This window comes from Phoxinus phoxinus, assembly GCF_949152265.1.
Source record: "Phoxinus phoxinus genome assembly, chromosome: 23".
NCBI lineage: Eukaryota > Metazoa > Chordata > Actinopteri > Cypriniformes > Leuciscidae > Phoxinus > Phoxinus phoxinus.
Window position 1 is genome coordinate 16251546 of NC_136898.1, and position 24244 is coordinate 16275789.

A 24244-nucleotide genomic window follows, 5' to 3' on the forward strand; every position below is an offset into this window, starting at 1 on the left:
GGCAGATTGGACTGAAAGAGGAAGCGAGATTGTCTCCATCTGTAGATCTTTACTGATATTATCACAACCACACAAGTGATAAAGAGGAAAGAAACAGCAGCCAGCGCGAGAACTAAATAAAAAGTCAAGTTGTTGTTATATTGTTTTTCATGCGTAAAGTCTGTGAACTCTGACAGCACTTCAGGAAAGCTGTCAGCCACAGCCACGTTAATGGAGACCACAGCTGAGCGAGAGGGCTGTCCGTTATCCTCCACAACAACAGCGAGTTTCTGTTTGACAGCATCTTTATCAGTCACTTGTCGCACAGTTCTTATTTCTCCATTCTGTAACCCCACTTCAAACAGCGCTCTGTCTGTAGCTTTCTGTAGTTTATAGGAGAGCCAGGCATTCTGTCCAGAGTCCACATCAACAGCCACCACTTTAGTGACGAGATATCCAACATCTGCAGCACGAGGCACAATCTCAGCCACCACTGAACCGCCAGTCTGTACTGGATACAGAACCTGAGGAGCGTTGTCGTTCTGATCTTGAATAGTAATTTTCACAGTCACGTTACTACTGAGTGGAGGAGAACCTCCATCTTGCGCTTTTACCCGGAAGTGGAAATCTTTCAGTGTCTCATAGTCAAAAGAGCGCATAGCTGTAACCAGTCCGCTGTCAGGTTGCACGGACACATATGATGAGACAGAGATTCCATTAACAGTGCTGTCTTCTAGAATATAAGAAACACGAGCATTCTGATTCCAATCAGCATCACTGGCTTTAACTGAAAATATAGAGACACCAGGTGTGTTATTCTCCACCACAGAGGCCTCATAGTTAGTTTTCTCAAAGACAGGAGCATTGTCATTCACATCTGATATCTGTAGAGACAGAGAGGCGCTGCTGGAGAGCGCAGGCACCCCCTGATCAGAGCATGTGACACTGATATTGTACTCAGCATCTTTTTCTCTGTCCAGCTGCTGCTCTATACGCAGACTGAGGAAATTGCTGGATGATGATGTAAGAGCAAATGGAATATTGTCATTTATGATACAGTGAATCTGGCCATTAACACCTGAGTCTGCATCATCTACTTTCATCATAGCAACAACGGTGCCTGGTGTGGAGTCCTCAGACACTGAGTTTGACATAGAGAGTACGTTTATCACTGGTTTGTTATCATTAATGTCCAGCACATCAATAATCAGCTTACAGGAATCAGAAAGCCCACCATGATCTTTAGCCTGGATATCAAGCTCATAATGATTTGCTTTTTCAAAGTCGACTAGGTCATTTAAAGTGACTTCGCCACTATGTTGATCAATAAAAAAGATGTTTCGCGCAATATCTTCTGTGCTTGCAATGTAGTACGTCACCTGACCATTAGATCCATCGTCTGCGTCATTAGCACTGACTGTGGTCAGTTTAGTCCCTTTCGCTGCATTTTCAGTCAATGTGGCTTTATATTCCTTATGTGTAAAGACAGGAGCGTTATCATTTACGTCTAATACAGTAACATCTATTTGAACAGTTCCAGACAACTGCGGATCTCCGCCGTCAATGGCGGTTAGTAATAACGTAACCACTCCTTTCTTTTCTCTATCAAGGGGTCTTTGCAAAACCATTTCGACGTTTTTATCTCCACTTGCTTTAAGTTGCTGTTCAAGGACAAAATTATCAGTTGGTTTAAGAGAATAGCTTTGAAGACCATTAACTCCTACATCCGCATCCACGGCTCTCTCTAACATGAACCTCGCGCCCGTTACAGCCGATTCGCTGATTTCAAACTGAATTCGCTTTTTCTGGAAAGTGGGTGGATTATCGTTTATATCCGTGATTTCAACCGTAATCGTGTATAATTCCATGGGGTTTTCCAAAATCAGCTGAAGGTGCAAAGCACACGGAGTCGTTTTTGCACAAAGAGACTCGCGATCCATTTTCTCTTTGATGAGCAGCAAGCCAGTGTCTTTATTGAGGCCAATGTATTCAGTACTGTCCCCTGTATATATGCGCGCTTTTCCTAACCTCAATCTGTGTAAATCCAAGCCCAAATCCTGCGCGATATTTCCCACAGTGGAACCTTTAGCCATTTCTTCTGGAATGGAGTAGCTGACCTGTCCGCGTGCCGAATGAAGCAGGAAGACGAGAAACAATACCGAGTACCACATAACGACACCAGGCATTTTCTCGGTAGCGCCAACAAAACATAAAAACGATCTTAACGATTTCCAAATAGTGTGTTCTAATGGAAGAAAGTTAAATGCAAATCCTTTGAATCGGACAAAGTAAATGATGTCGCGTTTGTTTCAAGACACTCGGAAATAATAAACGATCCAAAAGCTTCCCCCTTTTCCTCTCTATCTGAAAATGGGGCTGGGTTTAAAATACACAGTTACATTGACAAACAGCGGCCCTGTGAGTCTAAACCAAGCACTACAAATAAAATCACAGCAAAACTATAGCAGACAAGGGTTTTCGAAAATGTTTATGAAAAAAATCAAGAATACTAGAAGAAATTATGTTGAACAATTTAGATTTTCTGGAGAAATTATTTGATTTAGCAGATGGAAGGACAACATTTAACCGTTACTGTCTAATTTAAATAATTGGCATGACTCTGTCGCTGTCCAAGATGTGGTGCTGAAAGTATTCTAAATGAACATTTAATGAGACAACAAATACTACTACTACTACTACTAAAAACAATAATAATAATAATAATAATACAAATAATATATATATATATACTGTTAATATTGATTCAACTAAATGTTTGATATAATTTTCATTAATTATTCTGTACACTGTGAACAGGTTTGTTTTGTAACTTAGTATAAAGCATTGTTCTTACCGATGTCGAATATTCACCTTCCAAATCGTTATTTCTCTTGATAGTATGCTGCATCGTCTCAGTAAAACTCGGGTCCATCACTAAAACACTCTGTCCACCGAGTGTGGAAAACTTACAGTCACTCTTCCTCGAGTCAGTCGTCATGCACACTTCATAATTATACCCGTGCGGCAGAGTTCCAGTGACTCCTGTGTCTGCGTAATGCGGTGGATAGTACGGAATAACAGGCAGATTGGACTGAAAGAGGAAGCGAGATTGTCTCCATCTGTAGATCTTTACTGATATTATCACAACCACACAAGTGATAAAGAGGAAAGAAACAGCGGCCAGTGCGAGAACTAAATAAAAAGTCAGGTTGTCGTTGTATTGTTTTTCATGCGTAAAGTCTGTGAACTCTGACAGCATTTCAGGAAAGCTGTCAGCCACAGCCACGCTAATGGAGACCACAGCTGAGCGAGAGGGCTGTCCGTTATCCTCCACAACAACAGTGAGTTTCTGTTTGACAGCATCTTTATCAGTCACTTGTCGCACAGTTCTTATTTCTCCATTCTGTAACCCCACTTCAAACAGCGCTCTGTCTGTAGCTTTCTGTAGTTTATAGGAGAGCCAGGCATTCTGTCCAGAGTCCACATCAACAGCCACCACTTTAGTGACGAGATATCCAACATCTGCAGCACGAGGCACAATCTCAGCCACCACTGAACCGCCAGTCTGTACTGGATACAGAACCTGAGGAGCGTTGTCGTTCTGATCTTGAATAGTAATTTTCACAGTCACGTTACTACTGAGTGGAGGAGAACCTCCATCTTGCGCTTTTACCCGGAAGTGGAAATCTTTCAGTGTCTCATAGTCAAAAGAGCGCATAGCTGTAACCAGTCCGCTGTCAGGTTGCACGGACACATATGATGAGACAGAGACTCCATTAACAGTGCTGTCTTCTAGAATATAAGAAACACGAGCATTCTGATTCCAATCATCATCACTGGCTTTAACTGAAAATATAGAGACACCAGGTGTGTTATTCTCCACCACACAGGCCTCATAGTTAGTTTTCTCAAAGACAGGAGCATTGTCATTCACATCTGAAATCTGTAGAGACAGAGAGGCGCTGCTGGAGAGCGCAGGCACCCCCTGATCAGAGCATGTGACACTGATATTGTACTCAGCATCTTTTTCTCTGTCCAGCTGCTGCTCTATACGCAGACTGATGAAATTGCTGGATGATGATGTAAGAGCAAATGGAATATTGTCATTTATGATACAGTGAATCTGGCCATTAACACCTGAGTCTGCATCATCTACTTTCATCATAGCAACAACTGTGCCTGGTGTGGAGTCCTCAGACACTGAGTTTGACATAGAGAGTACGTTTATCACTGGTTTATTATCATTAATGTCCAGCACATCAATAATCAGCTTACAGGAATCAGAAAGCCCACCTTGATCTTTAGCCTGGATATCAATCTGGTAGTGACTTGCCTTTTCAAAGTCGATTAGGCCATTTAAAGTAACTTCGCCACTATGTTGATCAATAATAAACATTTTTCGCACAATATCTTCTTTGCTTGCTATGTAGTACGTCACCTGACCGTAAGATCCATCGTCTGCGTCAGTGGCACTGACTGTGGTCAGTTTAGTCCCTTTCGCTGCATTTTCAGTCAATGTGTCTTTATATTGCTTTTGCGCAAATACGGGAGAATTATCATTAGCATCAAGCACAGTAACATCTATTTGAACAGTTCCAGACAACTGCGGATCTCCGCCGTCAATGGCGGTTAGTAATAACGTAACCACTCCTTTCTTTTCTCTATCAAGAGGTCTTTGCAAAACCATTTCAACTTTTTTATCACCACCTGGTTGACTGAGCAGTTCAAGGACAAAATGATCAGTTGGATTAAGAGAATAGCTTTGAAGATCATTAACTCCTACATCCGCATCCACGGCTCCCTCCAGCATGAATCTCGCGCCCGTTACAGCTGACTCGCTTATCTGAAAATTAATTCGCTTTTTCTCGAAAGTGGGTGGATTATCGTTTGTATCCGTTATTTCAACCGTAATCGTGTATAATTCCATCGGGTTTTCTAAAATCAGCTGAAGGTGCAAAGCACACGGAGTCGTTTTCACACAAAGAGACTCGCGATCCATTCTCTCTTTGATGAGCAGCAAGCCAGTGTCTTTATTGAGGCCAATGTATTCAGTACTGTCCCCTGTATATATGCGCGCTTTTCCTAACCTCAATCTGTGTAAATCCAAGCCCAAATCCTGCACGATATTTCCCACAGTGGAACCTTTAGCCATTTCTTCTGGAATGGAGTAGCTGACCTGTCCGCGTGCCGAATGAAGCAGGAAGACGAGAAACAATACCGAGTACCACATCACGACACCAGGCATTTTCCTCGGTAGTTCCAACAAACCATACAAACAATCTTAACGATTTCCAAATGTTGTATTCTAAAGAAAATAAGCTAAATGCAAATATTAATCGGAAAAACTAAAATGTCGCGTTTGCTTGAAGACACTCGTAAATAATAAACGATCCAAAAGCTTTCCCCCTTTGCTCTCGCACTGAAAATGGGGCTGGGTTTAAAATACCAACCCGAGTTACATTGACAAACAGCGGCCCTGTGAGTATAAACCAAGCACTACAAATAAAATCATAGCAGAACTTTAGAAGACAATTTTGAAACGTTTATAAAAGAATCAACAATACAGGTAGTAATGATGTTAAACAATATAGATTTTCTGGAGAAATGTTTCGATTTAGCTGATGAAAGGAAAACATTTAAAGGGATAGTTCACTTTGAAAATAAAATTCTGTCACCATTTACTCACCCTCAAGTTGTTTCAAACCTGTATTAATTTATTTCTTCTGCTGAACACAAAGAAAGATATTTTGAAGAATGTCGGTAACCAAACAGTAGTCTGTACCCATTGACTTCTATATTTTTATTTTTTTCCCTACTATGGAAGTCAATGGGTACAGTCTACTGTTTGGTTACCGACATTCTTCAAAATATCTTCCTTTGTGTTCAGCAGAAGAAATTAATTAATACAGGTTTGAAACAACTTGAGGGTGAGTAAATGATGACAGAATTTTAATTTTAAAGTGAACTATCCCTTTAACCGTTACTGTCTAATTAAAAAATAAATGGTATGACTATGTCGCTGTCCAATATATGGTGCTGAAAGCAGCCTACATTTTTTTTTAAAAATAAATGCTTGATATAATTTTTATTAATTATCATGTACACTGTGATTTTGTTTGTTTTGAAACTGAGTATAAAGCATTTTTCTTACCGATGTCGAATTTTCACTTTCCAAATCGTTATTGATTGTATGCTGCATCGTCTCAGTGAAACTCGGGTCCATCACTAAAACACTCTGTCCACCGAGTGTAGAAAACTTACAGTTACTCTTCCTCGAGTCAGTCGTCATGCACACTTCATAATTATACCCGTGCGGCAGAGTTCCAGTGACTCCTGTGTCTGCGTAATGCGGTGGATAGTACGGAATAACAGGCAGATTGGACTGAAAGAGGAAGCGAGATTGTCTCCATCTGTAGATCTTTACTGATATTATCACAACCACACAAGTGATAAAGAGGAAAGAAACAGCAGCCAGCGCGAGAACTAAATAAAAAGTCAGGTTGTCGTTGTATTGTTTTTCATGCGTAAAGTCTGTGAACTCTGACAACACTTCAGGAAAGCTGTCAGCCACAGCCACGTTAATGGAGACCACAGCTGAGCGAGAGGGCTGTCCGTTATCCTCCACAACAACAGTGAGTTTCTGTTTGACAGCATCTTTATCAGTCACTTGTCGCACAGTTCTTATTTCTCCATTCTGTAACCCCACTTCAAACAGCGCTCTGTCTGTAGCTTTCTGTAGTTTATAGGAGAGCCAGGCATTCTGTCCAGAGTCCACATCAACAGCCACCACTTTAGTGACGAGATATCCAACATCTGCAGCACGAGGCACAATCTCAGCCACCACTGAACCGCCAGTCTGTACTGGATACAGAACCTGAGGAGCGTTGTCGTTCTGATCTTGAATAGTAATTTTCACAGTCACGTTACTACTGAGTGGAGGAGAACCTCCATCTTGCGCTTTTACCCGGAAGTGGAAATCTTTCAGTGTCTCATAGTCAAAAGAGCGCATAGCTGTAACCAGTCCGCTGTCAGGTTGCACTGACACATATGATGAGACAGAGACTCCATTAACAGTGCTGTCTTCTAGAATATAAGAAACACGAGCATTCTGATTCCAATCAGCATCACTGGCTTTAACTGAAAATATAGAGACACCAGGTGTGTTATTCTCCACCACAGAGGCCTCATAGTTAGTTTTCTCAAAGACAGGAGCATTGTCATTCACATCTGAAATCTGCACACGGAGAGAGACACTGCTGGACAGCGCGGGGACTCCCTCATCAGTACATATTACACTGATATTGTATTCTGAGTCTCTCTCTCTGTCCAGTTCCTGCTCTGTTTGCACGCTGAAGAAACTGCTAGACTGAGATGTAATAGCAAAGGGAATATCCTCACTTATGAAACACTGAACCTGGCCATTTACACCTGAATCAAGATCATCAATATTTAGCATTGCAACAACAGTACCAGACTTGGACCCTTCAGATATGGAATTGGAATTAGACACGATATTTATACTAGGTGAATTATCATTAATATCCAACACATCAATGATTACTTTGCATGCGTTAGAGAGTCCTCCTTGATCTTTTGCCTGAATATTAAGCTCATGATGGCTCACTTTCTCATAATCAACTAGACTATTTAACATGACTTCACCAGTTTTTTCGTTAACAAGAAACATGTCGGCCACATTACTGTCCATTGTGTCAGATATGTAATACGTCACCACACTGTTAGATCCTTCGTCTGCATCCGACGCGCTCACGACTGTTAATACAGTATCCTTTAGTGCATTTTCTGTTATGGTCGTTTTATATACCCTCTGTGTAAACACAGGAGCATTATCATTAATATCTAGCACAGTAATGTGTATCTGTACAGTGCCAGAGAGCACTGGATCGCCTCCATCAAAGGCTTCTAACAACAAAGTAAATGAGCTTTGCGTTTCTCTATCAAGCGGTCTTTGTAAAATCATCTCGACATTTTTACTACCATCTTCTTGATTGTGAAATTGAATCCGGAATATATCAGTCGGTTTCAGCGAGTAACTCTGAAGACCATTTGTTCCTACATCCGGATCGAAAGCTCTACCGAGCATAAACCCAGCACCAGCCACCGCCGACTCGCTGATCTCAAATCTAAAGTCCTTTTTCTGGAAACTGGGAGCGTTATCATTTATATCTGTGATTTCGATTGTAATCGTGTAAAATTCCATCGGGTTGTCTAAAATCATTTGAAGATGCAAAGCACACGGAGTTGTTTTTGCACAAAGAGACTCGCGATCCATTTTCTCTCTGACAAGCAGCAATCCCGTGTTTCTGTTCAGTTCGATGTATTCCGTGTTGTCTCTTGTATATATTCGCGCTTTCCCTGATTTCAGTCGTTGTAAATCCAATCCCAAATCCTGCGCAATGTTTCCCACCATCGATCCTTTTGCCATTTCTTCTGGAATGGAGTAACTGACCTGTCCTTGCGCTATGTGAATCAGAAGCGTCAAAAACAGCACCGAGAGCTTTATCATTGCATCTGGCATTGTCTCAACTGCACAGATGGTTAAAACAATACAACAATCGATCAGTGTATCCTTTAAATATATATGTAAAATGCCACGTACATTAGCTTGGGTTACCCGTGTACACGACAATGGGTGTTGTAGAAAATCCGCGCAAGAGAATAATTTCTGAGGTGGTGTCTTCTCGTCCTTTCTCTCTGATATGTTGGGTTGCTGGGTTGGATCTGTAAAATACAGTTTCTCCACAGTTTGTCGACAAACAGCGGCCCTCTGAGTGTAAATTGGGAATTGCATTTTCAAATTGATTATTTTAGGCGCATATAAAAACTGTTTTTGGAAACCCCAGCTGATTGAATAAAGCACATACATATGTTGGAAATAGAAAAGAAAATCTAAAGAATAAATCAATATGGAACCAACGATGAGATGAAAAAAATATATAATACTTGGAGGTGCAGTACATAATTAGTAAGACCAAAGTCCTCCCTTTAGCAGCCTAGAACTTTTCCAAAGAGGCGCTGTTCAGCGACAGCGGTGCTGAAAGTCGTCAAATTTCCCTTTCGTTTCCATTAAATATCTCCTGATGATTTACTTGAACAAACTTTAACTAATGCTGCATAGCCGACAACACAAATACCACGCTGCTGAGAAGTTTCATCATCAAGTAATTTTTGTTTCTGATTTAGCGCGATGCAATAGCCTCAGTGACGTCTTTGTTCATCACTTAAACAGTATTACCTAATTCGTCCTCAAACCACCTGTCAAGCACACTTAAAATTTTTACAAAATGAGCTGAGTTTCATTCTAACAAACATATGAATATAACAGCATCCATGGCAGTTAAACAGCCTTTACGCCTGTCTATAATTTTTTCATTTTTCAGATGATTTCAGCCACAACTGGCAATAAGCAACACAGTGAGAAACAAACACCGATTCCTAGTAATTTCTCAACACCTCGAAACTTGTCTAAGTGCAAGATGCAGGTATTAGAATAAAGAAGACAATTATATGATTGGTTATAAAAAACAAAAACAAAATAAAACATTGACATTGAGATCACTTGCTTGAGTTCGCACCAAAAAAGCTTGACAGAGAAAGTGTATTTTGTTTTACTTTACACAATAACAAGGTGGTACTCTGAATATAATGACTTAAAAATGTTAATCGTATTAACGTACTTGTAAGATGATGTGGTGTCTGCAGGAATAGACAAAGCGGAGGGCAAAATTAAATATTCAGTTCGGTGTTTCCTTCAGCGTTAGTGATCGGGTTGGATATAATGCAGGAATTTTAGTGACTCAGTGATAGATATTTAACTTATATTTTATTTATTAATAAAAAAAAACGTCCATAGCTAACGCACCAACTGTTACTCGTGAGTTCTCTGAGTAAGTCTATATTTATTTACGGTCAACTTTAAACTGGAAAAAAAGAAGAAAAAAGAAACATATATATAAGCTGCTAGCCGTTATTATTAATTAAGTCTAACCAAAACCTTCTTACCGATTCTGTAGACCCGAGACCGTCGATGGAGTTATTTTTCTTGATAGTATGCTGCATCGTCTCAGTGAAACTCGGGTCCATCACTAAAACACTCTGTCCACCGAGTGTAGAAAACTTACAGTCACTCTTCCTCGAGTCAGTCGTCATGCACACTTCATAATTATACCCGTGCGGCAGAGTTCCAGTGACTCCTGTGTCTGCGTAATGCGGTGGATAGTACGGAATAACAGGCAGATTGGACTGAAAGAGGAAGCGAGATTGTCTCCATCTGTAGATCTTTACTGATATTATCACAACCACACAAGTGATAAAAAGGAAAGAAACAGCGGCCAGCGCGAGAACTAAATAAAAAGTCAGGTTGTCGTTGTATTGTTTTTCATGCGTAAAGTCTGTGAACTCTGACAACACTTCAGGAAAGCTGTCAGCCACAGCCACGTTAATGGAGACCACAGCTGAGCGAGAGGGCTGTCCGTTATCCTCCACAACAACAGTGAGTTTCTGTTTGACAGCATCTTTATCAGTCACTTGTCGCACAGTTCTTATTTCTCCATTCTGTAACCCCACTTCAAACAGCGCTCTGTCTGTAGCTTTCTGTAGTTTATAGGAGAGCCAGGCATTCTGTCCAGAGTCCACATCAACAGCCACCACTTTAGTGACGAGATATCCAACATCTGCAGCACGAGGCACAATCTCAGCCACCACTGAACCGCCAGTCTGTACTGGATACAGAACCTGAGGAGCGTTGTCGTTCTGATCTTGAATAGTAATTTTCACAGTCACGTTACTACTGAGTGGAGGAGAACCTCCATCTTGCGCTTTTACCCGGAAGTGGAAATCTTTCAGTGTCTCATAGTCAAAAGAGCGCATAGCTGTAACCAGTCCGCTGTCAGGTTGCACTGACACATATGATGAGACAGAGACTCCATTAACAGTGCTGTCTTCTAGAATATAAGAAACACGAGCATTCTGATTCCAATCAGCATCACTGGCTTTAACTGAAAATATAGAGACACCAGGTGTGTTATTCTCCACCACAGAGGCCTCATAGTTAGTTTTCTCAAAGACAGGGGCATTGTCATTCACATCTGATATCTGCACACGGAGAGAGACACTGCTGGAGAGCGCGGGGACTCCCTCATCAGTACATATTACACTGATATTGTATTCTGAGTCTCTCTCTCGGTCCAGTTCCTGCTCTGTTTGCACGCTGAAGAAACTGCTAGACTGAGATGTAATAGCAAAGGGAATATCCTCACTTATGAAACACTGAACCTGGCCATTTACACCTGAATCAAGATCATCAACATTTAACATTGCAACAACAGTACCAGACTTGGACCCTTCAGTTACTGAATGGGAACTTGACAGGATTTTAATACTAGGAGAATTATCATTAATATCCAACACATCAATAATTATTTTGCATGCGTTAGAGAGTCCTCCTTGATCTTTTGCCTGAATATTAAGCTCATAATGGCTAACTTTTTCATAATCAACTGGAGCATTTAATATTAGTTCACCAGTTTTTTCGTTAACAAGAAACATGTCGGCCACATTACTGTCCATTGTGTCAGATATGTAATACGTCACCACACTGTTAGATCCTTCGTCTGCATCCGACGCGCTCACGACTGTTAATACAGTATCCTTTAGTGCATTTTCTGTTATGGTCGTTTTATATACCCTTTTTGTAAACACAGGAGCGTTATCATTATTATCTAACACAGTAACGTGTATCTGTACAGTGCCAGAGAGCACTGGATCGCCTCCATCAAAGGCTTCTAACAACAAAGTAAATGAGCTTTGCGTTTCTCTATCAAGTGGTCTTTGTAAAATCATCTCGACATTTTTACTACCATCTTCTTGTCTGTGCAATTCAAGCCGGAATTTATCAGTCGGTTTCAGCGAGTAACTCTGAAGACCATTTGTTCCTACATCCGGATCGAAAGCTCTACCGAGCATAAACCCAGCACCAGCCACCGCCGACTCGCTGATCTCAAATCTAAAGTCCTTTTTCTGGAAACTGGGAGCGTTATCATTTATATCTGTGATTTCGATTGTAATCGTGTATAATTCCATCGGGTTGTCTAAAATCATTTGAAGATGCAAAGCACACGGAGTTGTTTTTGCACAAAGAGACTCGCGATCCATTTTCTCTCCGATGAGCAGCAATCCCGTGTTTCTGTTCAGTTCGATGTATTCCGTGTTGTCTCTTGCAAACAGTCGCGCTTTTCCTGACTTTAAACGGTATAAATCCAAGCCCAAATCCTGCGCAATGTTTCCCACCATCGATCCTTTTACCATTTCTTCTGGAATGGAGTAACTGACCTGTCCTTGCGCTATGTGAATCACAAGCGTCAAAAACAGCACCGAGTGCTTTATCATTGCATCAGGCATTGTCTCAACTGCACAGATGTTATAAATCAAATACAACAATAGATCCGTGTATCCTTTAAATATAGGAAACTCAAAATGCAGACATTAACTCCGTACACGACGACCAGAGATGAATAGAAGCATCGTGTAGGAAAAATATTTGAGGTGGCAGCTACACTGCTTTTTTTTCCTCCGTGATATTGTGTGATGCTGGGGGTGGGTCTTTGAATACTGTTTCTCCGCTGTTTGTCGACGAACAGCGGCCCTCTGAGTGTAAATAAAGAACTGCATATCCAAATTTGAACCCTACACCTAAGAAGCATTTTATCAACGAATATTATTTTCTAGGCCTATATCACACTGCAATTATAATATGAAGAATACCATACTTTGTTCCAGGACCTTTAGCTGATTACATAAAAAATACATATTATGCAGGTTGGATGTGCAAAAATGGTCACTTAAAGTATAAGTGAAATGTATATGTAACTGTCGGAATTTGAGCAAAATTATAATGCACAACACAATAAAAAAGACCATAGTCCTCTTTAACATCAGCCCGTCATCTAAAAAGGCGCTGTCCAGCACACGTGGTGCTGAATGGTGTCAAAGTTCCCTTGCGTTTTTCTCTCTCTCTCGATAATTCACTTGAACAAATCTGAACATGTTGTCTACATAGACCTACATCAAAAATAACACGCAGTTGGTAATTTTTTTTTATATTATTTCTTCTATTTACCACAATACATAATTTCAGTCACTTCTTTGTCCACGACCAAAACATTCTAAAGAATAAGTAGGCTTAGGCTACATAGAAAATCATAGGGTCACTCTCTTCTGGCGTACATTTAGCTTATAATCACACAACAATTCCAACAATGTACAGGGATAAATTGCATGATCCCAATAAAACTCAGTCTAATCTCTATGTTCCACAAAGGAAACATACAGCCTCACTTCCTCGAAGCAGTTGTCATGCACACCAACACAATTATGGATGAGTTTTCCAGTTCCTTGTCAAACAAACATGAATATAACAGCACCTATGGCAGTTTTGAATGTAACAGCACCAAAATGCTATTGTTTGATACAGTGTCAGAAAATTGTAGCATGGCAGTAAGCAACATGGCAAGCAATACACAAAAAGAGCTTTGTTTCCAACGTGTGGAAATGTATCATTATGAGATATTAGAATAAGAGAAATCAACAGAGTCTCATGCCAATCCATAACTATTGTATGTTTTTACAAATTCATAGAAAATTCATATAAATTCTAACGACCTCATTTGTACGTGTAGGCTATCTGTTTCTATCTGTTCATGTTCAGGTTAAGGGGTGCAGGTTATGTTGGCATGACGATGGTGAGCATGTAAGTTTTGTTTTACTTTTATACCACAGATGGAATAAGTTAATCCTCGTGTAAATATTAATGCTATATACACTTGTAAGGGGGGCATGTTGTGATTATACAGTATATATTCGGACATAGTATTTTCATAATAGACAATGCGGATTATAGGTAATATTCAGTTCGATAGTCAATAGTATGCAGGTATTTGAGAGATTCAGATACTGATTACTGATTTCAATTGAATGCAGGTTATTAATCCAGACACCTTGCACTTTCTTTAAGTGTTCTTAGCCTATTTATTTATGGTATACTTGGCTAGCCTTATATTACTTTTTTAGTTAAAATAAAAATAACAATAATGGTCTAACCAAAACTTTCTTACCAATTCTGTAGACCCAAGACCGTCGATGGAGTTATTTTGTTTTATTGTATGCTGCATCGTCTCAGTGAAACTCGGGTCCATCACTAAAACACTCTGTCCACCGAGTGTAGAAAACTTACAGTCACTCTTCCTCGAGTCAGTCGTCATGCACACTTCATAATTATACCCGTGCGGCAGAGTTCCAGTGACTCCTGTGTCTGCGTAATGCGGTGGATAGTACGGAATAACAGGCAGATTGGACTGAAAGAGGAAGCGAGATTGTCTCCATCTGTAGATCTTTACTGATATTATCACAACCACACAAGTGATAAAGAGGAAAGAAACAGCGGCCAGCGCGAGAACTAAATAAAAAGTCAGGTTGTCGTTATATTGTTTTTCATGCGTAAAGTCTGTGAACTCTGACAACACTTCAGGAAAGCTGTCAGCCACAGCCACGTTAATGGAGACCACAGCTGAGCGAGAGGGCTGTCCGTTATCCTCCACAACAACAGTGAGTTTCTGTTTGACAGCATCTTTATCAGTCACTTGTCGCACAGTTCTTATTTCTCCATTCTGTAAACCCACTTCAAACAGCGCTCTGTCTGTAGCTTTCTGTAGTTTATAGGAGAGCCAGGCATTCTGTCCAGAGTCCACATCAACAGCCACCACTTTAGTGACGAGATATCCAACATCTGCAGCACGAGGCACAATCTCAGCCACCACTGAACCGCCAGTCTGTACTGGATACAGAACCTGAGGAGCGTTGTCATTCTGATCTTGAATAGTAATTTTCACTGTCACGTTACTACTGAGCGGAGGAGAACCTCCATCTTGCGCTTTTACCCGGAAGTGGAAATGTTTCAGTGTCTCATAGTCAAAAGAGCGCATAGCTGTAACCAGTCCGCTGTCAGGTTGCACTGACACATATGATGAGACAGCGACTCCATTAACAGTGCTGTCTTCTAGAATATAAGAAACACGAGCATTCTGATTCCAATCAGCATCACTGGCTTTAACTGAAAATATAGAGACACCAGGTGTGTTATTCTCCACCACAGAGGCCTCATAGTTAGTTTTCTCAAAGACAGGAGCATTGTCATTCACATCTGAAATCTGCACACGGAGAGAGACACTGCTGGACAGCGCGGGAACTCCCTCATCAGTACATATTACACTGATATTGTACTCAGCTTCTTTCTCTCTGTCCAGTTCCTGCTCTGTTTGCAAGCTGAAGAAACTGCTGGATGACGCAATAGCAAAAGGAATATTGTCATTTATGTGGCAATGAACCTGACCATTCAATTCGGAGTCAAGATCATTTACGTTTAACATTGCAACAACAATGCCAGGTCTAGACTCCTCGGATATTGAATTTGACATAGATACGATGCTTATCATTGGTTTGTTATCATTCATATCTGTGAGATCAATTATAACTTTACATGAATCAGACAGTCCTCCTTGGTCGCGTGCTTGTATGTTGATTTGATAACGACTTGCTTTCTCAAAGTCAGCTGAGCCTTTTAAGGATATTTCCCCGCTTCGTGCATCAACCGTGAATAAATCATTTAGATCTCCAGTGCCTGACATGTAGTACGTTATAATCGCATTCGAGCCTTCATCTGCATCAGAAGCGCTGACGGACGTGATAACAGTATCTTTGGGTGTATTTTCAGCAAGAGTGGCTTTGTACAGCCTATGATTGAACACAGGGGGATTGTCGTTATTATCTAGCACTGTTACATGTATCCGCACAGTACTGGTCAACTGAGGCTCTCCTCCATCCATTGCTGTTAACAACAAAGATAACTGTTTTTTGTTTTCACGGTCTAGAGCTTTTTGTAGCACCATCTCCATGTTTCTGTCGCCATCCGTTTGACTTTGCAAACTTAATACAAAATTATCTGTCGGTTTAAGTGAATAGCTTAGATGACAATTAGATCCGACATCCAGATCAATCGCGTTTTCCAACATGAATCTGGCTCCGGTTACAGCTGACTCGCTTATTTCAAATGTAATCTCACCTTTTGGAAAACTCGGAGCGTTATCATTTATGTCGGTAATTTCCACTGTGACATCGTACCATTCCATTGGATTTTCCAAAATCAGCTGAAGATGTAAAGCGCAAGGAGTCGTTTTAGCACAAAGAGCCTCGCGGTCTATTTTTTCCTCGGTGAGAAGTATCCCCCTCTCATTATTCAATCCGACGAATTCGGTGTTGTCTCCAGCAAATATGCGCGCTTTCCCTGACTTCAGTCTTTTTAAATCCAAACCCAAACCTTGGGAAATATTTCCGACGATAGACCCTTTTGCCATTTCTTCTGGAATGGAGTAGCTGATCTGCCCTCTCACCGAGCATTGGGACATAATCATACAAAACGCCGCAGCCTGCCACATTACAGAGCTGACCATTTTTTCCCTTTGTTCGTGCAGATCCTGAAGATCGGTTAGTTTAAATACAAAATAAAGACGTTATATGAAAGTAAGAACCAGCATGCAATCTACTGTACGACGAGGATATCTATTTACAGAACATCCGACAAAATGATTGTTTCGAGTCATCAGGCTTTCGTTCGCTGTTCTCTGACATCACTGAATTTTGAGGGTATAGGTCTGAGAAATATAGAGCAACTGCGCTGCGTTGATCAACAGCGGCCCTACGAGCCTTATCTTTGAATTGCATTCATTTGTTTCTGATAAATCACAGAAGAGCAGGACACGAGTGCTTGATCAAAATAAAATGTATTTAAATTATTATTATTATCATCATCATCAATAATAATAATAATAATAATAATAATACATTGTTGTGAAATTATTTGACTGAACTCAAAAGAACAAGAAAAATATAATTACTGCGTTTGGCGCTGTCCAGTGGTGCTGAAACCTGTCTTAAACGAATAGCATACTGTTTAACACTTTTGCGGTGTCTTTGAGATTACATCGAATACACCATTAGAGGACAAACAATTTATAAGAAAAGCATTTAAAAAGGGCTTTATCTTACCAATTCCGAAAGACTGTTTTCTTCTTTAAAGTTATTTTCCTGGATTGCGCGCTGCATCGTCTCAGTGAAACTCGGGTCCATCACTAAAACACTCTGTCCACCGAGTGTAGAAAACTTACAGTCACTCTTCCTCGAGTCAGTCGTCATGCACACTTCATAATTATACCCGTGCGGCAGAGTTCCAGTGACTCCTGTGTCTGCGTAATGCGGTGGATAGTACGGAATAACAGGCAGATTGGACTGAAAGAGGAAGCGAGATTGTCTCCATCTGTAGATCTTTACTGATATTATCACAACCACACAAGTGATAAAGAGGAAAGAAACAGCGGCCAGTGCGAGAACTAAATAAAAAGTCAGGTTGTCGTTATATTGTTTTTCATGCGTAAAGTCTGTGAACTCTGACAACACTTCAGGGAAGCTGTCAGCCACAGCCACGTTAATGGAGACCACAGCTGAGCGAGAGGGCTGTCCGTTATCCTCCACAACAACAGTGAGTTTCTGTTTGACAGCATCTTTATCAGTCACTTGTCGCACAGTTCTTATTTCTCCATTCTGTAACCCCACTTCAAACAGCGCTCTGTCTGTAGCTTTCTGTAGTTTATAGGAGAGCCAGGCATTCTGTCCAGAGTCCACATCAACAGCCACCACTTTAGTGACGAGATATCCAACATCTGCAACACGAGGCACAATCTCAGCCACCACTGAACCGCCAGTCTGTACTGGATACAGAACCTGAGGAGCGTTGTCATTCTGATCTTGGATTATAATGTCCAACGTCACATTAGTACTGAGGGGTGGAGAGCCTCCATCTTGTGCTTTCACACAGACACTAACACTTTTCATTTGCTCATAGTCAAAACCGCGCAGCGCGTGTACCACTCCACTGTCAGCATTTACTGATATAAAAGAGGAAACAGGGGATCCACCCACTGTAGTTTCATCTAGAAGATACGAAATACGTGCGTTCTGGTTCCAGTCATCATCTTGAGCACTCAGAGTGAATATGGATAAACCAGGGGAATTATTTTCAGTAACATATGCAGTGTAAACACTCTTTTGAAACCTGGGCGGATTGTCATTAACATCTGATACTTTCAGATTTAAAGTTTTCTGACTGGAAAGCGCAGGAGACCCTGAATCTGTTGCTGTGATTGTGATATTATATTCTGCCACACGTTCACGATCTAAAGCAGCGTCAGTCACTAAAGTGTAATAATTCCGCAATGAAGACTGAAGTTTGAATGGTGTGTTTCGTTCAATTGTACAGTCAACGTGTCCATTGTCTCCTGCATCTAGATCTTTGACACTGAAAATAGCGATAGTGGTTCCAACAGTTGCGTCCTCAGTCACTGGACTTGAAAATGACATAACACTGATAACTGGTGCATTATCATTCACATCAATTAAATCAACTATGACTTTAGCCGAGTTTCCTAAACCGCCTTGGTCCATTGCTTCGATATCAATTTCGTATTTTTTTGCTTTTTCGTAGTCAATAAGCCCAGTTAGTGTTATAACACCTGTTTTTTCATCGATTTTAAAAATGTCATTTATGTTCCCTTTAAAATTAGCAAAACTGTATGAAATCAAACTATTTGCACCACTATCGGCATCACTAGCATTAACAATTGTAATATAGGTTCCTTTAGGTGAATTTTCTTTTACTGTTGCTCTGTAAACTGACTGCTTGAACACTGGCGCGTTGTCATTTATATCTAGTAGAGTGATTTCTATTTTCATATTACCAGATCTTTGAGGGTTTCCTCCGTCGACCGCTGTTAGAATGAGAGACAGTCGTGGATGCTGCTCTCTGTCTAGAGGTTTCTGAAGCACCATTTCAGCATATTTGACTCCATCGGGGCGCGATTGTTCTTTAAGAATAAATTTATCATTAGGTGACATAGTGTAATGTTGTAGTGCGTTTAGACCTACATCAGGATCATCTGCGCCTCCCAGTAAAAAACGAGATCCAGGCGCGGCCGATTCACTAATTTCAAGACTAATTTCATCCTTAGCAAATGTTGGTGAGTGATCATTTACATCCAATATTTCCACCGTAACATGATGTAGCTCCATTGGATTATCAAGTATTATTTCAAATGTGAAGCTGCACGGAGTAGTTTCAGCGCAAAGCTGCTCTCGGTCAATTCTCTCCTTCACAACCAAAATCCCTTTGTCTGTTTTCAGCTCTACGTATTCAGTGCTGTCGCCAGACACGATACGAGCCCGACCCGAGCGCAGTCTTTGAGCATCCAGACCAAGATCATGAGCTATATTCCCGATAAGAGATCCTTTCTTCATTTCCTCTGGAACTGAGTAACGAATCTGTGCGTTTATGTTTGAGATCAAGCAAACGGCCATGATGAATGAAACCCTCCATAGGAAAACACGGTCCAATGACTGTCCTCGCGATTGGGAATAATGGATTAATTTAGTACTTGCTGAAATCACAAACATTTTTCTAAATGATGATGTTCAGCAATAGAAACATTCACGAATAATCCAGCTCGGTTGCTGTTAGTCAGTGACTGTGTCCCTTCATCGACTCTCTTTAGTCTCCTTCACAATCTCCTAACCAGCATCAGCACAGCTCCACCAATCACAGCAGATCACCTACATGATTTTCTACAAATCAACAGCGGCCCTTAGAGTTGAGAACGAGAAACGACACCAATGAAAGCTTTGACATGACCCAGGACTAGAATTGCATGCCGTCCTTTGATCTCAACAAAAATAGAACAGGATAAAATATCCCAAAATAACTATAATCAAACAACCTTTAAACTCATAATAAATGTTAATATTGGTTTACGTTTAGTAGTAAAAAGATAAATAATCAATATTCTCATTAACATGTGAGATAAGATTCTTATGAATGGCACTTTTTTTTTTTTTAAGATAATGCTGTAAATTCAGCTTCCGTTCGTTAACACTGGCCACTAGTTATTAACTAACAATGAGCAATATACAACATATGATCATCTAGGTCAGATTTAAAAAATATATTGTTTATTGCTAATTAATTTTCGGTCATAACACGTTAACAAACATTGATTCATACAACCTAAAATATTTTAAAATGTAAGAAATGTATATCCAAAAAAAATATAATTATATAAATAAATGTAGTAAAAATGCTATTTATTTTTAGTTCATGGTTGCTAATGCATTAATTAATAATAACGAACCCGATAACGTTGTCTCTTGGCGCGCTACGAAGACTCTTAAGGTAACTTAACTAAAGGTATACCATTTCTAGGCGTGTTCCCCGAACCATACCTTAGGAAGCTGCTTAAGATATACCTTCTTACGTGCGACGTTACCAGGTGCTGTCCGTGGCGATGGTGCTGAATTGGTTGATATCGATGGCTCGAGAATATTTTATTCTCTCGTGCAGGGGCTGTTTCTCTGCGTTATGTGAGAAGAGCGGTGTTCTTTATAAAAGAACCACTTCCGAAATAGTTGAATTTGCATTTATGGCTCATGGGATATTAAAAATAATCCAAACTATAATACCTTAGCCTAGCCTACATATTTTAAAATTGTATCATATATTGCTGCCAAAATGTGCTTTCTACTCTTTCCCATTTTTGTTAGCTGAGGTGGAGCTGCGATTAAATATTGTTCTTGTAAATACTTTCCAGCATTTCAGAAATAAAAGTGTACATCGTACGTGCGGTGTTAGTTCGACAGTGATCAAAAAGGATTTAAACAGTGAAGTTTGAAGTGATCTCTTCTTGTAAACTTAGATGTAGATTCGGACGGCAATTAAATCACCTCACGACATTGGTGTTTGTCAAAAAACAGTATAATTTGGCCGGATATTTTTACGCGGGTGGTGGGAGAAAAACACTGACATTCTGGATTCGGACGGCAATAAAATCACCGACTAACCCCTGTAAATGTAAAAAAAAAAAAAACCTTACGACCCCATGGAATACAATTAGCGTCCGATTTTAGAACAAGAGCAAACTCCCAACTTCATTCCATTTAAATAGATTAGCCTTTAATGGTTTGCCAGATGATGTATAATATAATTAAATTATAATATTATAATTAAAAATCTAACAACATTCAGTGTAATGACAATTTAATTATTTGCATGAAAACACTTGGATTAGCATAAATGAACACTGGCTGGGTGTATTAAAACTTTAGAATTATTTTCGTTTAGACCTGCAACAATGATAAGGTAAAGCTAAGAGTGGTCCAGACTAACTTTCCAAACGTATAACTTACAGAAGATATACTTAACTAAGAACGTTTCGGGAAACACGTATTAACGATAAGTCAGCTTAAGGTGTAACTTAACTTAAGGACGACGTAGCGTTAAGAAGGTTTCGGGAAACGCAGCCCTGAACCTTATTGTAAAAAGTGTTACATATAATGTAACAGGCTTTTTTTTTATTACTATTAACAATTTACTGCATGCTATTTCAACATTATTTCAGTATTTTAAACAACAGCAGATCTTACCATTTCTTGCAATTCTGGATCTTCTAAGAAGTTGTTTTCTTTCATTGCGCGCTGCATCGTCTCAGTGAAACTCGGGTCCATCACTAAAACACTCTGTCCACCGAGTGTAGAAAACTTACAGTCACTCTTCCTCGAGTCAGTCGTCATGCACACTTCATAATTATACCCGTGCGGCAGAGTTCCAGTGACTCCTGTGTCTGCGTAATGCGGTGGATAGTACGGAATAACAGGCAGATTGGACTGAAAGAGGAAGCGAGATTGTCTCCATCTGTAGATCTTTACTGATATTATCACAACCACACAAGTGATAAAGAGGAAAGAAACAGCGGCCAGTGCGAGAACTAAATAAAAAGTCAGGTTGTCGTTATATTGTTTTTCATGCGTAAAGTCTGTGAACTCTGACAACACTTCAGGGAAGCTGTCAGCCACAGCCACGTTAATGGAGACCACAGCTGAGCGAGAGGGCTGTCCGTTATCCTCCACAACAACAGTGAGTTTCTGTTTGACAGCATCTTTATCAGTCACTTGTCGCACAGTTCTTATTTCTCCATTCTGTAACCCCACTTCAAACAGCGCTCTGTCTGTAGCTTTCTGTAGTTTATAGGAGAGCCAGGCATTCTGTCCAGAGTCCACATCAACAGCCACCACTTTAGTGACGAGATATCCAACATCTGCAACACGAGGCACAATCTCAGCCACCACTGAACCGCCAGTCTGTACTGGATACAGAACCTGAGGAGCGTTGTCATTCTGATCTTGGATTATAATGTCCAACGTCACATTAGTACTGAGGGGTGGAGAGCCTCCATCTTGTGCTTTCACACAGACACTAACACTTTTCATTTGCTCATAGTCAAAACCGCGCAGCGCGTGTACCACTCCACTGTCAGCATTTACTGATATAAAAGAGGAAACAGGGGATCCACCCACTGTAGTTTCATCTAGAAGATACGAAATACGTGCGTTCTGGTTCCAGTCATCATCTTGAGCACTCAGAGTGAATATGGATAAACCAGGGGAATTATTTTCAGTAACATATGCAGTGTAAACACTCTTTTGAAACCTGGGCGGATTGTCATTAACATCTGATACTTTCAGATTTAAAGTTTTCTGACTGGAAAGCGCAGGAGACCCTGAATCTGTTGCTGTGATTGTGATATTATATTCTGCCACACGTTCACGATCTAAAGCAGCGTCAGTCACTAAAGTGTAATAATTCCGCAATGAAGACTGAAGTTTGAATGGTGTGTTTCGTTCAATTGTACAGTCAACGTGTCCATTGTCTCCTGCATCTAGATCTTTGACACTGAAAATAGCGATAGTGGTTCCAACAGTTGCGTCCTCAGTCACTGGACTTGAAAATGACATAACACTGATAACTGGTGCATTATCATTCACATCAATTAAATCAACTATGACTTTAGCCGAGTTTCCTAAACCGCCTTGGTCCTTTGCTTCGATATCAATTTCGTATTTTTTTGCTTTTTCGTAGTCAATAAGCCCAGTTAGTGTTATAACACCTGTTTTTTCATCGATTTTAAAAATGTCATTTATGTTCCCTTTAAAATTAGCAAAACTGTATGAAATCAAACTATTTGCACCACTATCGGCATCACTAGCATTAACAATTGTAATATAGGTTCCTTTAGGTGAATTTTCTTTTACTGTTGCTCTGTAAACTGACTGCTTGAACACTGGCGCGTTGTCATTTATATCTAGTAGAGTGATTTCTATTTTCATATTACCAGATCTTTGAGGGTTTCCTCCGTCGACCGCTGTTAGAATGAGAGACAGTCGTGGATGCTGCTCTCTGTCTAGAGGTTTCTGAAGCACCATTTCAGCATATTTGACTCCATCGGGGCGCGATTGTTCTTTAAGAATAAATTTATCATTAGGTGACATAGTGTAATGTTGTAGTGCGTTTAGACCTACATCAGGATCATCTGCGCCTCCCAGTAAAAAACGAGATCCAGGCGCGGCCGATTCACTAATTTCAAGACTAATTTCATCCTTAGCAAATGTTGGTGAGTGATCATTTACATCCAATATTTCCACCGTAACATGATGTAGCTCCATTGGATTATCAAGTATTATTTCAAATGTGAAGCTGCACGGAGTAGTTTCAGCGCAAAGCTGCTCTCGGTCAATTCTCTCCTTCACAACCAAAATCCCTTTGTCTGTTTTCAGCTCTACGTATTCAGTGCTGTCGCCAGACACGATACGAGCCCGACCCGAGCGCAGTCTTTGAGCATCCAGACCAAGATCATGAGCTATATTCCCGATAAGAGATCCTTTCTTCATTTCCTCTGGAACTGAGTAACGAATCTGTGCGTTTATGTTTGAGATCAAGCAAACGGCCATGATGAATGAAACCCTCCATAGGAAAACACGGTCCAATGACTGTCCTCGCGATTGGGAATAATGGATTAATTTAGTACTTGCTGAAATCACAAACATTTTTCTAAATGATGATGTTCAGCAATAGAAACATTCACGAATAATCCAGCTCGGTTGCTGTTAGTCAGTGACTGTGTCCCTTCATCGACTCTCTTTAGTCTCCTTCACAATCTCCTAACCAGCATCAGCACAGCTCCACCAATCACAGCAGATCACCTACATGATTTTCTACAAATCAACAGCGGCCCTTAGAGTTGAGAACGAGAAACGACAC

The 24244-nt window shown here is 40.4% G+C and overlaps 2 protein-coding genes across 2 annotated transcripts in view; both read right to left on the minus strand.

Moving 5' to 3' along the window:
* The window catches only part of LOC306991353 (uncharacterized protein), a 167004-nt gene that overhangs the window by 54506 nt on the left and 88254 nt on the right, over nt 1-24244 (minus strand).
* On the minus strand, nt 6850-12435 carry LOC306991131 (protocadherin beta-16-like). Its single transcript, XM_079598685.1, has 2 exons — nt 10003-12435; nt 6850-7062 (listed from the first exon to the last, which is right to left on the minus strand). Exons 1-2 carry the CDS (start codon nt 12397-12399, stop codon nt 6961-6963), a joined length of 2499 nt encoding a protein of 832 aa, XP_079454811.1. The 5' UTR covers nt 12400-12435; the 3' UTR covers nt 6850-6960.